At 40.9% G+C, this 12,550-nt stretch overlaps 1 protein-coding gene across 1 annotated transcript in view; it reads left to right on the forward strand.

The window, feature by feature from the left end:
* The window catches only part of KATNAL2 (katanin catalytic subunit A1 like 2), a 59,650-nt gene extending 47,541 nt beyond the window's left edge, over positions 1-12,109 (forward strand). The window contains exons 14-16 of the mRNA XM_087819079.1: positions 10,147-10,309; positions 11,153-11,255; positions 11,762-12,109. Of these exons, the coding sequence (XP_087675205.1) occupies positions 10,147-10,309; positions 11,153-11,255; positions 11,762-11,901 (406 nt within the window). The 3' untranslated portion in view covers positions 11,902-12,109. The remainder of the gene's footprint in view (positions 1-10,146; positions 10,310-11,152; positions 11,256-11,761) is intronic.
* Positions 12,110-12,550: the final 441 nt, after the last annotated feature.

Genomic DNA, 12,550 nt, shown 5'->3' on the forward strand with positions numbered 1-12,550 from the left:
TGCTGCCAGTCTCCCTAAGGTGATCGGTTTTTGGTAAGCCCCAAGTGAAATGGTTCAGAGAGGAAGGAGTAGCTAACAAAGAATTAAAAATCAAATCAAGGACGTTTGGGAGGGCTTTTCTGAAAGAAGTGCCCCTCAACATGTCAAATGGCAAATACACACATGCTTTTAAGCTCGGATTCTATTATACCACAGATTGCTTCATTACAATGTACCTTGGAACCCACATGTTTTAACCCATATATCCTTGAGCATTGCTGGGGTTTTAAAAAAACATTTTATTATGAAAAATTCCAAACACTAAAGAAGACAAAAAATGCACAATGAACCCACCATTTCCCAGTTTTAGTAACTAACAATCTTGCCCAATTGATTTCATCTGTTCCTGCCCCACTTTTTTTGCTGAGTATCTTAAATGATCTTATTGTTATTTCTCGCATATATACTTCAGGATACATCTTTTAAAAATAAGGGCATTTTCTTACATTATCACCCTCAACAGAATTGATATTAATTCTTAGTATTACCTAATACTCAGTTTATATTCAGATTTCCCATATTGGTCTAAAAATGACTTTTTATAATTGATTTACTATACTGGTATCCAAACAAGGCTTGCATTTTGTAACTTGTTGTTCTCTTAAGTTTCTTTTAATCTAGAACAGACAGACTTCCTCCTTCCCTCCTCCTCCCATTTGCCATCGACTTGGCTGCCGGGGAGATTGTCTCGTAGAATGTCTAAACTTTCTGAATTTGGCTCATTGTATCCTCATGGTAGTATTTAGCTTCATTTCCTTGCCCCTATAATTACCCTAGACTAAAAGTTAGATTGATTAGATTCAGGATCAATGTAATTTTTTGGCAAACATACTTCATAGATGATGTTGCGTACATCGCATTGCACTGCATCCAGAGATAGGACAACATCCTGTTGTCCAGTTTTGGGTGACACCAAGATGGATCATTGGGTTCAGGTGTACAGTTCCCATCAATGGTTTTAGCACCCATTGATGATCTTTGCCTGAATCACTTATTTCACTAGGGGTATGAGTCTATCATTCCTTTTCATTGATAGCTGGGATTATTCTCTGTCACAGAACTTTCTCTCACCTAATAGGGTTATTTGATTACCCTGAAATAGAGTTCATACTAGAAGAACAGGATTCTTTCTCTTTGATTTTTAGAGTCATGAGTTGGTGCCCTAGCAACCTGCAGTGGTAATCACTGTCTCTCTCTCTGTCCCTCCCCCCCCGTCTCTCTCTAATCTCATGACTTGTCAGGTATAGCCTCATCAATTTTTAAAAAGTCTTTGTTGAGATATAACTCATGTGACATACAGTCACCCATTTGAAGTATACAATTCAGTGGTTATAACTGTATTTATTTGGTTTACAACCATCGCCATAATCAATTTTAGAACATTTTTCTTTACCCTCCAAAGAAACCTTATACCCATTAGCAATCACCCCCCCACCCCCAGTACCAAGCAACCAGTAATCTATTTTCTGTTTTTATAGATTTGCCTATTCTCATAACTACAAGTGAAATTATTGTGGTAATTCTGTTTTCTTTGGCTTTATTTTAAAATATGTCTTTATTGATTTCAGAGAGAGAAAGGGAGAGGGAGAGAGATAGAAACATCAATGATGAGAGTCATTGATCAGCTGCCTCCTGCACGCCCCCTACTGGGGATCAAGCCCGAAACCCTGGCATGTGCCTTGACCGGGAATCAAACCTCTATCTCCTGGATCCTAGGTCAATGCTCAGCTGCTGAGCCACTCCGGCCGGGCTCTATGTTTAATTATATTAAGGAACTGCCAAACTGTTTTCCAAAGAGCTGCACCATTTTATATTCCTACTAATAATGGATGAAGGTTCAATTTCTCAACATCCTCATCAACCCTTGTATTACTTTTGATTATAGCCGTCCTAGTGATGTAAAGTGGTATCTCAGTAGTTCTGATGTGCATTTCTCTGATGACTAATGATATTGAGCATCTTTTCACGTACTTACTGGTCAATTGCATGTCATCTTTGGAGAAATGTCTTTTCAAATCCTTTGCCCATTTTCAAATCTGTCTTTTCATTACTGAGTTATAAGATTTGTTTTATATACTCTCTTTTATATATACACAAGCCCTCTATCAGACATATAATTTGCGGATATTTTCTCCTGTTCTGTGGCCATTAGTCAGGCCGGCCTCCCTCCCTCCCACCTTTTTCTCCCCTTCCATCCTCTCTCCCTTCTCTCCTTTCTGAGCATTTTTACTCCTCTTTCTCTCTTTCTGCCCTTCCTGAACTTTCCATGTCTGTTCTTCGCAGGTTTGGGGCATTCAGAAGACCCTATAACTAGTTACTCTACAGCAGCACTGTCTAATAGGAATACAACGTGAGGCACACATACACTTTACATTTTCTAGTAGCCACATTAAAAATATAAAAAGAAACATAAAACTCATTTTAATAACATTATATTTAACCCATTATGCCTAAAATATTGTCATTTCAATACGTAATCAATATAAAAATATTGTGATATTTTACTTTATTTTTTCATAGTAAACCTTTGAAATCCAGTGTATATTTTACACTTATGGCATACTTCAGTTTGGATTAGCCAAATTTCAAGTGTCCAGTAGCTACATGTGGTTGATAGCTACAATATTGGGCAGTGCGATCCAGAGACTAATTTGTCTGCCCCCACAATACTGTGGCAGAAATTGGTAATTGCCTCCCAATATTCAGTTTACCCAAAATAGAACTTGGGGGTTTCTTTCTTAGTCTTCCTGCTGTTAGGTGTGACCAAGGCAAAGCTTCTTTGTTATTTGTACAAGATGACCCAAGTTTCATTTGTACATTCTGCTCGAGACCTGGAATCAGCCATTGATTCACAGAGTCCTGCCCTTTTATGGGAAATGATATTTAGAGAGTCACAGTCTCACAATTAGGGGTGCTCCTTGCTACTGGATTATCATTACTTCCTGACCTTTTGATTGGGCAGAGCTAGGGAATACATAGTTTTTTTTTGTTTTTGTTTTTAGGTATGTTTTTACTGATTTCAGAGGGAGGAAGGGAGAGTGGTTGCCTCCCACATGTGCCCAGACCGGGCTAGGGATCAAGTCTGCAACCGAGGTACACGCCCTTGGCTGAAATCAAACCCAAGACCCTTCAGTCCATGGGCTGACGCTCTAACCACAGAGCAAAACTGGATAGGGCTAAATTCTTTGACTTTATATTGTATGTTTTCTCTGTGAAAATCTTAGTTTTTAACAACATTAATATGATTGATATTCATTTTATCCTACCATGTAAATCTATTTTATATTTGTGTGTATACTATGACTGTAACATTTTGATGAGGAAAATAGTATAGGTCTGGCCTAACTCAGATGGAAGAGCTAATTCAGGATTTCTCAATCTGAGCACTTTTGACATTTTGGGCCAGATAACTGTTTGGGGGCCGTCCTATTCATTGTATGAAGCTGAGTAGCACCCCTGGCCTCACCCCACTAGATGCCAGTAGCAACCTCCACCCTAGTGTGATAACCAAAATATGTCTCCGGACACTGTCAGATGTTCCTGGGGGCGGGGGCAAAATCACCCCCAGTTGAGACTCACTGGGCTAACAGTAGGAATTGACAGACATTGTATAGATATAAGTTGTCACATGCTGCACAGCTAAACTCTCAAGGACTGATTGATTGATTGATTGATTTAACCCTCACCTGAGGCTATTTTTCCACTGCTTTTCAGAGAGAGTGGACGGGAGAGAGAGGGAGAGAAACATGGACGTGAGAGAGACACATCCACTGGCTGCCTCCCGCACTTGCCTTGACTGGGCTGCGGACGGAGCCTGCAACCCAGGGACAGGAATGGAACCCAAGACCCTTCAGGCTGAGGGCCGACGCTCTAACCACTGACCCACACTGGCCAGGGCTCTCAAGGATTTTTTAAAGAATTCCATAGAATAACTGAACTTGGTTTACTTAGACAAAAGGAAACATAAATTTTTCTGTATCTTGACTTTTTGTTTAGTAAAATATTCTGGAGATCTTTCCAAATAAATACAGAAAATTCTTCCTTACTTTCTTTGGAGCTGTGTATGTGCCATTTAGTGTAATCTCTCCCAGTCACACGTGGGTTATTGATACTCTTTTCTATTACGAATAGTACTGCAATGAGTAATGGTGCGCATATATCACTTTGTGTATTTGCCAGTGTATCCTTGGGGTAGGTTCCTGGAAGTAGAATTGTTGGGTTAAGGGGTTAATGTGCATGGAATTATAGTAGAGATTGCCAAATTTCCCTCTATAGAGGTACATTTTGTATTCCCACTAGTGTCCTGCTTTCATTACTTAACATAGTAAGAACATTTCCAATGTCATTAAATAATCCTCAAAAATTGGATTTTGTAATGGCTGCCCAAAATTCCCACTTGTGAACATACCACAATTTAGTTAATCAGTCCTTCCCTGTTGAACATATGTGATGCTCCCAACTTCTCTCTACTATATATAACACTGAAACAAATTCCTTATAAAAATCTTTGACAAAAATCTGGTTATTACTTTAGAACAGTTTTCTAGAAGTAGAATTACTATATCAAAAGGTATAGATTTTTTAAGTCCCTTGCTACATATTGCCCAAGTCCTTCTCTCAGCAAGTACTGTGTTTTTATTAAGATTAGAACAGATCTTTGCATTGGCTTCAGAGTCTTAGGTGAGGGAAGAAACTTACCTGATTCAAGCAGTCTGTCCCTCTGGGGGAAATAATTAAGTCACATCAAACTATGTAAAAACCCAGTCCTAAAATCCCCAAAGAAATTCTTTACAGTTGGGTAGAGGTAGTTCTCATCCGTAGAATCTTTCAGGGCACTAGGCTATCCTTTACTGCTTGTTGACTTGCCAGCTTCCCTAGACGCACCCATTCTGTCTGCGAGGGGCAGTCATCCTACCCTTCTGGGCAGTGAGGTGGCGCGCGGGTCCTTTGTTTATTCAGTGCCTCTCCTCCAAGGAGCACCTTCCCTGCTCTGTAGCATCACAGAGAGGATAAGAAGGAAGCTAGAGTAACAGCTCATTGGTGTCATTTGATGTGTAAAATAAGTGATGAGGAGGATGACAAGTGTTGCATCATTAATATTACCACTTAAAGTAACAGCCATGTAAGGAATGTTTAGTGAGCACAGTTAGGGCTAATTTGACTCTCCTTGATTGCTGAGTACTCAGAAACTCAGGCCTAGGAGTCCGGAGGGAAACTACTGAAAAGGGCCAGTAAGGCAAATGCCATCTTTAGCTATCTATTTAGCTTGATGGTAGTTTATACAAATAAGGTGTGAAAATTGTATGTGCCAAGCATGTTGAAACTCATCTTTTCCTTGCTATATTTCATTGTCCCTCTTAAAAGTCAGGCACCTGGTGTGACCAAACTCTGGATTAAAAAACACACACCCCAAACCCTAATATTTAGAAGAAAGCATAAAATCGAAGAGATTACTGCTTTGGGAATGGGTAGAAATATACCTGTGTAAACCATTTCTTCCCATATGAAGTCACTCCTCTCTGGTTTGATATTTCTATAGAAGTGTATACATGTGATTGCAGAGCTCAGCAGACATAACCCAGTTCTTTCCACAATAACTCCATGGATCCCCTGGGCCCCAGGGAGAAGCTGGCCCCAGTGGGAAATGCAGGTAGGAGTTAGCTCATGCAGGGCTTACTGTGGGAGACAAGGTAACCTTCTATGCTTTAGTCACCAGCTCTCCACCATCTACCAACGAATATGACAATTCCTTAACTTGCTCTTCAAGGATTGCCAGGACCACTCACTTCATGGTGGTTATGGATATACTGCAAAGACTTTGCTTACAAAACTCTGTTTTTCTTTGAACACGCTGAGATAGTTTAAATTGAATATGTTTGAACTCTTGGATAAATGAACTAGAATTATGTTAGGTTTCCAAATTCTGTAAAATTTGGAATGATCCCTGTCCCAGGAACCACATGGTTTAATGGGGAGACAAACCACGGGGCTGAGGAAGGCTCTGGAAGGTTTGGTTCAGGAGCTCAGGGGTTCAGGTGCAAGGCCCTATAGCCCATGTAAACTGTGCCAGTGGCCACTGGGCTTTGCCACCTTGTGCACAGCAGCAGGCAGAGGTTCAGTGGCCAGGCTCTGATGCCTGTGAACCTTCTCTGTATCTCACATGTCACTCTCACTGGTGGCTTCTGACCTTTGAGGCGATGGAAGCACTAGATAACCAAAAGAAAGAAGACCTGAGAACAGAATAACTAGTCCAAATCAAAGTATAAGAGCTAAAGGGAGTGTTTTCTGGTTGCCACAAGTTAAATTTTTTCTTATAAATCTATTGGCATAAAGAATAATTCCTGGGTACATTCCATTTGTCCTTTGTTTCCTCCCTTGTATGATTATATTATTATTGATGTCATTAAAAGTACATTCATCAGGCCCAGCTGTCAGAGTTGCACTTATTTTGTGCCCACAGGCAGTTTTGAGGTAAATCTCTTGCTTTAGGGCATTAGCTGATCAATACAGACATCTATAGAGAGGGATTGTTTTCCCACCTCCCTCTGCATGAAGTCACTCTGGATGGAATGGGGAGTTTAAGAAGGTGCCCCTACAGAACATTCCTTCTGTAGTCCCCTCCCTTTTCAGGAGGGGACAGCAGGTCCAATGAAAGGCCTTGGAAGAAATATGGTGGCTTCTGGTCAACTCCAGCTCTGCTCTTTTTCAGCTTATTCACGCTTCTTTCCTGGTTTTTAGTCTGATCTCAAGTCTTATTTTATCTTTGAAGTTTACTGGACCAACATTCCTGCACTTCATGCCCGAACCTCCTTGTTATTGCCTTTATTTACTTTTAAGTGGGAGTTTGTCTTACTCATTTCTGTATGTTGGAGACTTAGCAGTGACAGCGCACTTGACAGATGGTTAATATTGCTGAACTGAACTAGTTCCTAACATGAGTTTGTTTCTTTTCTCTACTAAAAGAGCTCCCCTTGCCTTCTCTCCTCTCCTTCCCCCCGCTCCTCTCACCTTCCCCTCTCACTAATTCGGCCACATCTCCCTGCTGTCTAAATCATCTCTGGATTCATTCAGACACACTCAGGTATTCTACCAATTTCATATTTTTGGAGATGTCTTCTAGAGCCTTCTTACAAACTTCACACTGAACTGATTGTCCTCTTCACCCAGGATCTAGAGGAGACCCTGAGACTTCACCTCATCACCCTGGAAAGTCCTTCTCTTTCTGTGTCAGACTGTTTCTTGGATCCCATGTGGCCCTTTGGTTTGGTTCCTCTCTCCCTTTGGTCCTCCAGGACTTTCCTGATAAGGGGTATGTGGGAGGTAAATTTAAAGCTTTGCATATTGAAAATACCTTTATTCTGTCTACCAACTAATTAATGGTTTGACCAGGACTTTTCCTCAGAATTTTGAAGGCATTGCTTTATTTTCTTTTAGTATCTCATGCTGTTCATGAGAAGTGTTATTCTTAATCCTCTGTATGTAACCTGTATTTTTCTCCTGGCATCTTTTATGATCCTCTTTGCCCTCAGGGTTCTGAGATTTCACCACCATGTGACTTAGAAATCTACTAGCAGTGACTGTGTTGGCAGCGGACAGTGACTGAGGCGCAGGCTCCAGTGCCACCTCACTAGCTTTCTGACCTCATGCAAGCTACTCAACCTCTGTGCCTCAGTTTCCTCATCTTAAAATAGAGATAATAATAGTACCTACCTCATAGAGTTCTCATGGTAATTAAATGAATTAACATCTGTAAAATGCTTAAAACAGTACCTGCCACTTAGTGTTAAGCATTATCTTCTATTAATATGAAAAAAATCTCTTAGAGTTCTGCAAAGTTTCTGTGACCCTGTGCCTGAGTATAAATGTTGGTCTTGAGAGGGGGAATGGTTGTACAGGGGAAGAGGTGGCTGATTTTCTGACGTGAGATGAATTTCAACAGGGTGAGGCTGATAAATAGGTAACTGTTATTGCTGGTAAGACACCCCTGGACTATGGATTCCCAGCTCAGGATGAGAAGAATAACAGGGAAAGAAAAGACACAATCTGAAGTAATCTGATCACTCCAATTTAGAATTCAGATATGCTCCCTGGAAGAGTATTTTCATTTTTCAACTTAAAAGGAAATATCATGACATAGATTCGGAATGACAGTAAGAAAAATGAGAGGATGTTTTGGAGATTCTCAGTGTCTTTATGAATGAGAAATATCTGGTGATGATGCCTTCATTGTTAGTCTTTATTAGTGATTAAACTGGACCAACACACAGGCATTTCCTAATTTCTATACTAGGAAGTCAAACAATTGTTATCTTCCCTTCCAGGAAGTTGAAATTTTAACTTATAAAGAGTTCACGGACTTACACTCAAAATGATCTATTGATAACAGGAATTATAATTCAGGGTAACTAAAGAGTCCCTGTTGATGAGGGAAAGCTCTACTTTAAATAATAATTCCAAATAATACATTTAGAATAAATTTTTTTTAAAAATATATCTTTATTGATTTCAGAGAGAGGAAAGGAGAGAGATAGAAACATCAATGATGAGAGAGTCATTGATCGAGCCTACTAACCCGGGCATGTGCCCTGACCAGGAATCGAACCCCGATCGCCTGGATCCTAGGTCGACATTCAACCGCTGTGCCATGCCCGGCCGGACTAGAATAAAAAAATTTTAAATCACCATTTTGCACTGCTCTCGTGAAATAATTGATTCAAAGACCATTAATAGATGCAAAACCCACTGGTTGAAAGGGGATGGGGAAAGAAATATTCACATTGTGCTGAAGTACTGTACGTAGAATACTTACTATTTGCAAAGAAGTTTCATTTACAATAGACAGATATGCTGTCACCAGATGGTCCCAGTAATTAAACACAACATCACTAATAATGAGACAAACCAACAGGTGGATCCCAATATGATAAATATGAAAACATCATCATCTATACAATATACTTGCTAAAATGTTTATCTTGATTCTAATAATTAAGCTTTTAGATCTGAGTTTCATCTTAGAGAACAAGGGATAGAGGAAGCAGGTACACGACACCATGAGGAAAACATCAAGAGAATCCAGAATGTGGGACCTTCTAAAACTAGCCTTATCTTTTCAAAAAGGGGCCAGGGCAAGGAGACAGGTCTACATTATGAGACCTAAGAGATATAACCATATGTAATGCATGACCGTTGATTGGATTTTGGTTAGAAAAACTGTGAAAGTTTTTTTGGCATGATTGGAGAGATTTTAATATGGAATGAACATTAGACATATTATGCCATCAGTGTTAATTCTGTCAGGTGTCATAATAGCCTTGTAACTATGTAAGAAAATGACCTTTTTTGGAGCGGAGGGGATGCCAGCAGAAGTATTAGGGGTGGGATTTCAAGATGTAAATTACTTTGAAATAATTTAGCTAGACAAATAGATATGAAGCAGATATGGTAAAATGTTAACTGTTGTTGAATCAAGATGGTAGGTATATGGATATTCGCTGTTTTATTCTACACTGCTATTTGTTTGAAATTTTTATATTAAGATATTTAGGGAAATGGCTTGCAGATACAAAATTTTATAAACCTAACCTGACAGTGTTTTGGAAAGAGCACAAGTGTGTGCGCCAAAGGGCCACATTGGCATTGGGCACCCTGGAAGGAGCATTTGCTCTCTCTGTTTACCCGAGCAATGGAGTGAGATGGTCATTCGCTCCAGAATGTATGAGAGTTTTGGAAGAATTAATGTACTTCCCAGAGTGCCCAAGTCACTGTCAGGCATAATTTACTCATGGGCAGGATCAGATTGAATAATTCATGTTACAAATGCAATGGAAATGCTCCTTGTGGATTATTTTCCCCCAGATTAAGTCACTAAAAATTACCTCCTTTACATATGGTATTTTTAAGATTTTTTTCTCTCCCTTTTTTTAACCAATTCTTTCTCCCAAACAACATGAAGTAACTGTCCTACCCATTCAGGCACAGATGTAGAGTAACCGTTAAAGTGCAGAATGGCTTCCTGCAGTGCAAAATTGTTCTTAAACTGTGCTTGTTGCTTATGAAGTGAGTTTATGGCCCCAGCTGGTTCCTCTATTTCTGATGTGACTTCAGGGAGCTGGACTGTGCCATGTTACGCCGCCTGGAGAAGAGGATTCTGGTTGATCTCCCCAGCAGGGAGGCCAGGCAGGCCATGATCCACCACTGGCTGCCCCCGGTGAGCAAGGGCAGAGCCCTGGAGCTGCGCACAGAGCTGGAGTACAGCATGCTGAGCGAGGTAAGCTGCCCTGGAGAGGTATCTGTGGGCCAAGCAGTCACCACATGACAGTCATCTAGGCAGGGTCTTCTTATGAGCTAAACCTCTTCCTTGAGTCACTAAGATCCAAGCTCCCCAACAATGCAAGAGTTCTTCATGAAAGAATGAGCTCTTTGTCACTTGGAAGTATTCAAGCAGAGAGAAACAATATGATATAGTTAAAACAGCATAGGGTTTAGACTTGGAGGACCTGTGGTCAAATCCTGGCCCTGCCAGCAGCTTCCTAGCTATGTGACCTCAGGGGAATCACTTACTCTCCGAGACTCAGCTTCATTTGTAAAATGGGTAACATGCCACAAAGGATTACTGTGATGATGAAATGGAAGTCGTTCACAAATATGAAGGCTCTAGGTACATGTCTATTGCCCTCATCGTCACTGCCATCACTGACTCCTCTGAGTGGACACTCGAACTTGATGTTCGTTGAAGTTCCTCAAAGGCAGTCATGGTCTTATTTACAAGAACAAAAGTATCTACTTAAATTTGATCATCTTTGAATTTAGCACAAGGGCCCCATTAGGTTAATGTGGGTGGTCCAGTCCTTTACCAACATCTTATAACATATATTTGGATGGAGTCAGGAAGTTGTTCATTGCCCAGCTTCTTAGGTTATCCAAACATGCTAAAGGCCTCTCTTTTCCAAGTATTATCTACCTGGGAATCTTTGTAGTGTCCAGGGGCATGGAGTATGGGGGGCAGGTACAGAATCTAAACAGGGGCTCTGATCCTGGGTCCTGCCCAGAAGGATGTGATCACCACCAGCATTCTGCCTGCTGACCAATGGCTGGTTTGTGGCTGTTTCAGGAGACTGAGGGCTACTCAGGCTCAGACATTAAGCTGGTCTGCAGGGAGGCAGCTATGCGGCCTGTGAGGAAGATCTTCAATGCACTTGAAAATCACCAGTCAGGTAACGCTGGGATCGCAGCAAAGGTGCTCTGGAAGGAAAATCTGTTTAAAAGTCCAACTTTCACCAGCAGATGGAGCCCTGTGCCTGTTCTTGGTGGCTCTTGACATTTGCACACATTCTTGGTCTTATCGCCCTTCCTACATTCAGCTCCTCCCTCCTCTGGTGTTCTGTTTTGGATCCATTTTGCCCACAGATAATAAACTCCTTAGGGCTCGGGCTTTTATATCTCTGGCACACTATGATGTTGGACTGGACCCACTGCGGCACTATATAAATATTAAATAAAACTTTGATGATACATTTAAATCACATATTTTTGTCTGGACTGCAGGGGCCGAGTTGTACATTAAAGAATTTTTTCTGAGCCCTGTTTAGTCTTGACTTTTCTGCATTAACCATTAAGAATGTTGCATTATGCATTGTCTTGAAAGACGGTCTATTAGCATTGCAAGAGCATTGATCACCATAAGGTCGATTGTTGTGCTGTTACTGTTGTTTTTATCTAGAGAGCAGCGATTTACCTGGGATCCAGCTGGACACAGTGACCACTGCCGACTTTTTGGATGCGTTAGCTCACACCAAGCCTTCAGCAAAGAACCTGACTCAGAGATACTCGGCCTGGCAAAGTGAGTTCGAGTCTGTATGAAATCACATTGACCCTGACCTGGCCACAAAGACAACCACGTAGGCCTTCTGGTTTATCAGTGTAAGTGGAAGGACATGATTGGAATAAGAAAAAATTGTTCTTGAAGACTGAATTAATTTGGACAACTATTGCTTTGGAACTTTGAGATATTTTCATTAATTTTTCATATTTGATGTCAGCAAAATATTAAAGATTTCAATTACAGGCAGATGGGCTACTAGGGCATACAATGGAGACTTTTCTTACAATTAGACTCAACGAAATTTTGATTAACAATTTCTTGCAGTGTTCCTCATTTGTGACTGGTGTTTTGATTTTGAAGGAAAAGATATAGTTAGGGAAACTGCGTTGGAATGCACGGTGCGGTTCTGAGTTGGGGAGCCAATTAGAAGCTAAGCTGACAGTGCAAGGGTGGATAAGGATGGGACCAGGAAAGAAATGTAGTCTTTCCCCTTCCTTCCTCCCTTCCTTCCTTCCTTCCTTCCTTCCTTCCTTCCTTCCTTCCTTCCTTCCTTCCTTCCTTCCTTCCTTCCTTCCTCCCTCCCTCCCTTCCTCCTTTCCTTTCTTTCCTTTCTTCCTTCCCCCTTCCCTTCCCTTCCCTTCCCTTCCCTTCCCTTCCCTTCCCTTCCCTTCCCTTCCCTTCCCTTCC

This window comes from Miniopterus natalensis, chromosome 7 (genome assembly GCF_054644295.1).
Source record: "Miniopterus natalensis isolate mMinNat1 chromosome 7, mMinNat1.hap1, whole genome shotgun sequence".
NCBI classification, from domain to species: Eukaryota; Metazoa; Chordata; class Mammalia; order Chiroptera; family Miniopteridae; genus Miniopterus; species Miniopterus natalensis.